This window comes from Pelmatolapia mariae, linkage group LG20, assembly GCF_036321145.2.
Source record: "Pelmatolapia mariae isolate MD_Pm_ZW linkage group LG20, Pm_UMD_F_2, whole genome shotgun sequence".
NCBI lineage: Eukaryota > Metazoa > Chordata > Actinopteri > Cichliformes > Cichlidae > Pelmatolapia > Pelmatolapia mariae.
Genome location: NC_086244.1, coordinates 17,406,405 through 17,409,823, shown reverse-complemented (window position 1 = coordinate 17,409,823; position 3,419 = coordinate 17,406,405). Strand labels below are relative to the sequence as shown.

The 3,419-nt window shown below is 45.9% G+C and overlaps 1 protein-coding gene across 1 annotated transcript; it reads left to right on the top strand.

The window, feature by feature from the left end:
* The first annotated feature begins 375 nt into the window (after nt 1-375).
* On the top strand, nt 376-3,377 carry fam110a (family with sequence similarity 110 member A). Its single transcript, XM_063464645.1, has 2 exons — nt 376-497; nt 1,543-3,377. Exon 2 carries the CDS (start codon nt 1,729-1,731, stop codon nt 3,007-3,009), a length of 1,281 nt encoding a protein of 426 aa, XP_063320715.1. The 5' UTR covers nt 376-497; nt 1,543-1,728; the 3' UTR covers nt 3,010-3,377.
* Nucleotides 3,378-3,419: the final 42 nt, after the last annotated feature.

Sequence of the window (3,419 nt, the reverse complement as noted above, 5' to 3'; positions counted from 1 at the left end):
TTGTTTGCCTAAATGTGTGTACAGTCTCAGCACCGACCTTTGAACAGCAGAAACTGTCTGGATATAATGTAGAGGAATCATGGAGGGATTGGAAAAGTACATGTTTTGTGTTTTTCAACTACTAGTGAGAAATACTTAGATTTTTTTATTCATTTTTTTAAGCAACTTTTGACTTAACTTTTGTAACAGTTTCACTACGTATTGGTGCTTCGCTTGCAGTTTCCTTGCTCCACTCTTGGATTCTGGGAAACGGTGCTTATCACTTTGTTGAGAGCAGATGACAATGATAGGGTCACATGACCAAAAAAAAGCAAGCCTGTGTTTTTCCTTGTAAGAGACTGATTGGACAAATCAAAAGAAGGGGGTGGGCTCAGGAGCAGCACACATGAGTTGTCAAACAGGTTTGTCCTGTGTGATTTGAAATACACGGTGTGTTCGCTAGAACACACGAAGGAGAAACCCAGGTGAGACTTAGGAACTCAAGGCAACCTGTGAAGGTGAGTTTCCTCTTGATAGAAAGAAAAGCTTTCTTTACTAACTTATACCTTCAGAAAGGCTGGGTGTGAGCTTGGCAGGGCAAGACTAGTGTGTAGGCCATTTTGTTTACCTGCCCTTCCCGGGTTTGGCTTCCTGCTTCACTCCCTTTGTCAGAAGAACGTGCCAGCACTTGACTCGGAAACATCAAATTAGAGGATCTAATTCTGCTTGTCTGACTCAACTCCTGAAATTCCCATTGTGTTTGTAAGCTACTAGCCGGTTGTTTTAATGAGATACTGTAGATAATTTGAGGATCATTTTTGGGGGAACTGGAGACGTAAAAACAGGTAAGCCTGGAGCTCTACTAAAACTTTCATAACTATGTCAGCAGGAGTTTAGCCCGGCTTAGGCTGGAATGGCAAATATGTAGAGAATTTAACTGTTGGATGCAGACTGTCCAAGCAGCATAGTCCATATGCACGTACAGGATCTTAAGTATGCACAGAAGAAGTCTGACCTTCACTATTTAGGGACTTAAAATAGTAGGCTCCTTCTTTTTTTTCCAACATTAATTACTCCACAGAAGCTTGTAGTTGGCAACAGGCTGCTATATTTAAAGATGAAGAGTCATTGTTCCCCTAGCAGCTGTTGGTGTGTGTGATCTGCTCTGTATTCCCTCCAGACAATAGCTTGTTGACAGCTGTCCTGATCCACCTCCCCATCACCCCTCTCACACACACACACTTGTATCACTCTTTTCACAGCCTTTCTACTGACTGAAAATGAGGTTTTATTGTGTGTTTGTCTGCGGAGAGATGGATGACTGCGAGTAATTGTTTGGATCTGTCTGAGATGGCAGCCAATGAACTTGTTAGAAGCATGGGGCTTCAGGAGAGCGATTGGCTGCAGTCTTAAATAAGTGGGAGGGTTTGTGGTTGTAGAGTCTTTGTGAAGTTTTGTAGCACCACACAAGTTTCTGCTTGTGTTTGAAGGTAAATGTTTTCTATTGACTGGTCTTTTATTTTATTAAGCTGCTTTCCTTCTCAATTGACTGTTTTTTCACAGGAAGTCCAAATGTCAAGGAGCTAGAGTTCAGCTGAGTTGCCGAGGTTGAGTCACTTCAAATATGCCATTAAGGTGATCATGAGCGAACCATACAGCCACATAAACAGAGGATAACAGTGAGGACTAAACAGATTGAATTCCAAGGTGGCTCGGGAAGTGGACAAGGTACGACTGCCTGGCCACAAAATGCCCGTGGAAACGCTTCAACACTCCGTGAGGCAACCAACAAAGACTGCTGTCGCTCCTACACCCCCACGCTTGCGACCCAAGGGGCCAGTGGGGCTAGATTTCTACCAGAAGTACCAAAAAGCAGCGAGCAGACCAAAGCAGAGTGCTGTGGAAAGGCTGGAGGCAGACAAGGCTAAATATGTCAAGAGTCAGGTAGCTCTTACCAAGCAGCAGCCAGTCAGGCCTCCTGAAGTGCGTAAGCCTCTACTCAGCCCCAGCTCTGCCCTGTGGCCCACCAGAAAGACCGCAGACCCAGCAAAGACAAAGCAGGAAGGATTACAGCTGGACATGGAGCACCTGAGTAACCTCATCAGTGGAGTGAATGAAGCGCCACAGTCCGGTGCAACTGCAAAGCCAAACGACAGTAAACCTCCTTACTGTGCTGCAGCTGTACACAATTTTCCCCGTCCCACTCCTGCAGGGGCACAGCAGAAAAAGGAGAAGCCGTGTCCGCCTCCACGTCCTGATAGGTTAGTTGTAGCTAAAGTGAGATTAAAAGCATCTGACCCTGCCAACGTAGAGGGCACGAGCTCTCCTGGGCCTCCAGCTGCAGCGACGGTACGGAGAGTGGATGTCATGCCTCAGGCCAGCCCTGTGAGGACAGCAGGCAGACGACCTCAGTTCATTCGACAACCCCTTCAGCCAATATCTCTGCAGTCTCAGTTTCGACCCGGCCCAACTGCTTCAAACCTGCATCTCTTTCTCCCTAGAACAACACCAGGTCCTTCTCCTCTGAAACCTGTTATTGCTCAGTCAAAACCTGATACCTCTTCCACTTCTCCAGCCAAGACCCCGGTTCCTGCCGCACCTACGCCAAGCTACCCTGTTATACCTCCTCCTTCCCCAGCAATTACCCGTTTGTCTTCCACCAGCTCCAGGAAACGCCCTTCTCTAACCCGGTCTAAGTCGGACATGAGCGACAGGTACTCCCGAGCTGGGACAGAGCTGGAGCGCTTCTTCAACCTGTGCGGCTTGGACCCCGCAGATGTGCAGGAGCTGACTGGATCTAGCTCTGACATTGTTTCCATGGCTCGTTTTCGCAGCGCGAGCGCTCCAGGGTCCGAGTGCGCAGCCTCTGGCAGAGAAGACGAGGATGAAGAGGATGAGGAGGAGGCTGGCAAAGCTGCAAATCGTGTTCCCTACGGTGTTTCTGTCATTGAGAGAAATGCACGAGTGATCAAGTGGCTCTATGGAATCAAGCAGGCAAAGGACAACTCGACAAAGAGCACCAATTTATAGGCTGGTCTCAAGTCATTTATAAGCTTTAAATTAAAAATAAAAATGCCAACTTTAATTTTTAATTTTTTTTTTTTTTAAGAACAAACTTGGATAAGACATTGACTGATGGAGCTCCATTACTAACCTGTTATTACACTGAAGAGTGTTTATTAATGGGAAAGTATAGTGAGTTTGTTATATTTCTTCTTTTTCCCCATACTTAGAAAATATGAGCCACAATCTTTGTTCTGGAGGTTTTTCTTGTGCTATTTTGACTTTTCAATGCTGTATTACTTTTGTGTGTCACAGCCGAGGCTGTCTGGCAAAGATGTGACATCTTCATTAAAAAAATCACTTTGTGCTGTAAATGGCTGCCATTAAAGAGAAAATGCTGCAAGAAAGTTGTTTGGTTCTCCCTGTTATGTAGAGAA

Bases quoted from the DNA above. Each gene is read 5' to 3' on its own strand.
- fam110a (XM_063464645.1), top strand. From the start codon at position 1,729: ATGCCCGTGGAAACGCTTCAACACTCCGTGAGGCAACCAACAAAGACT.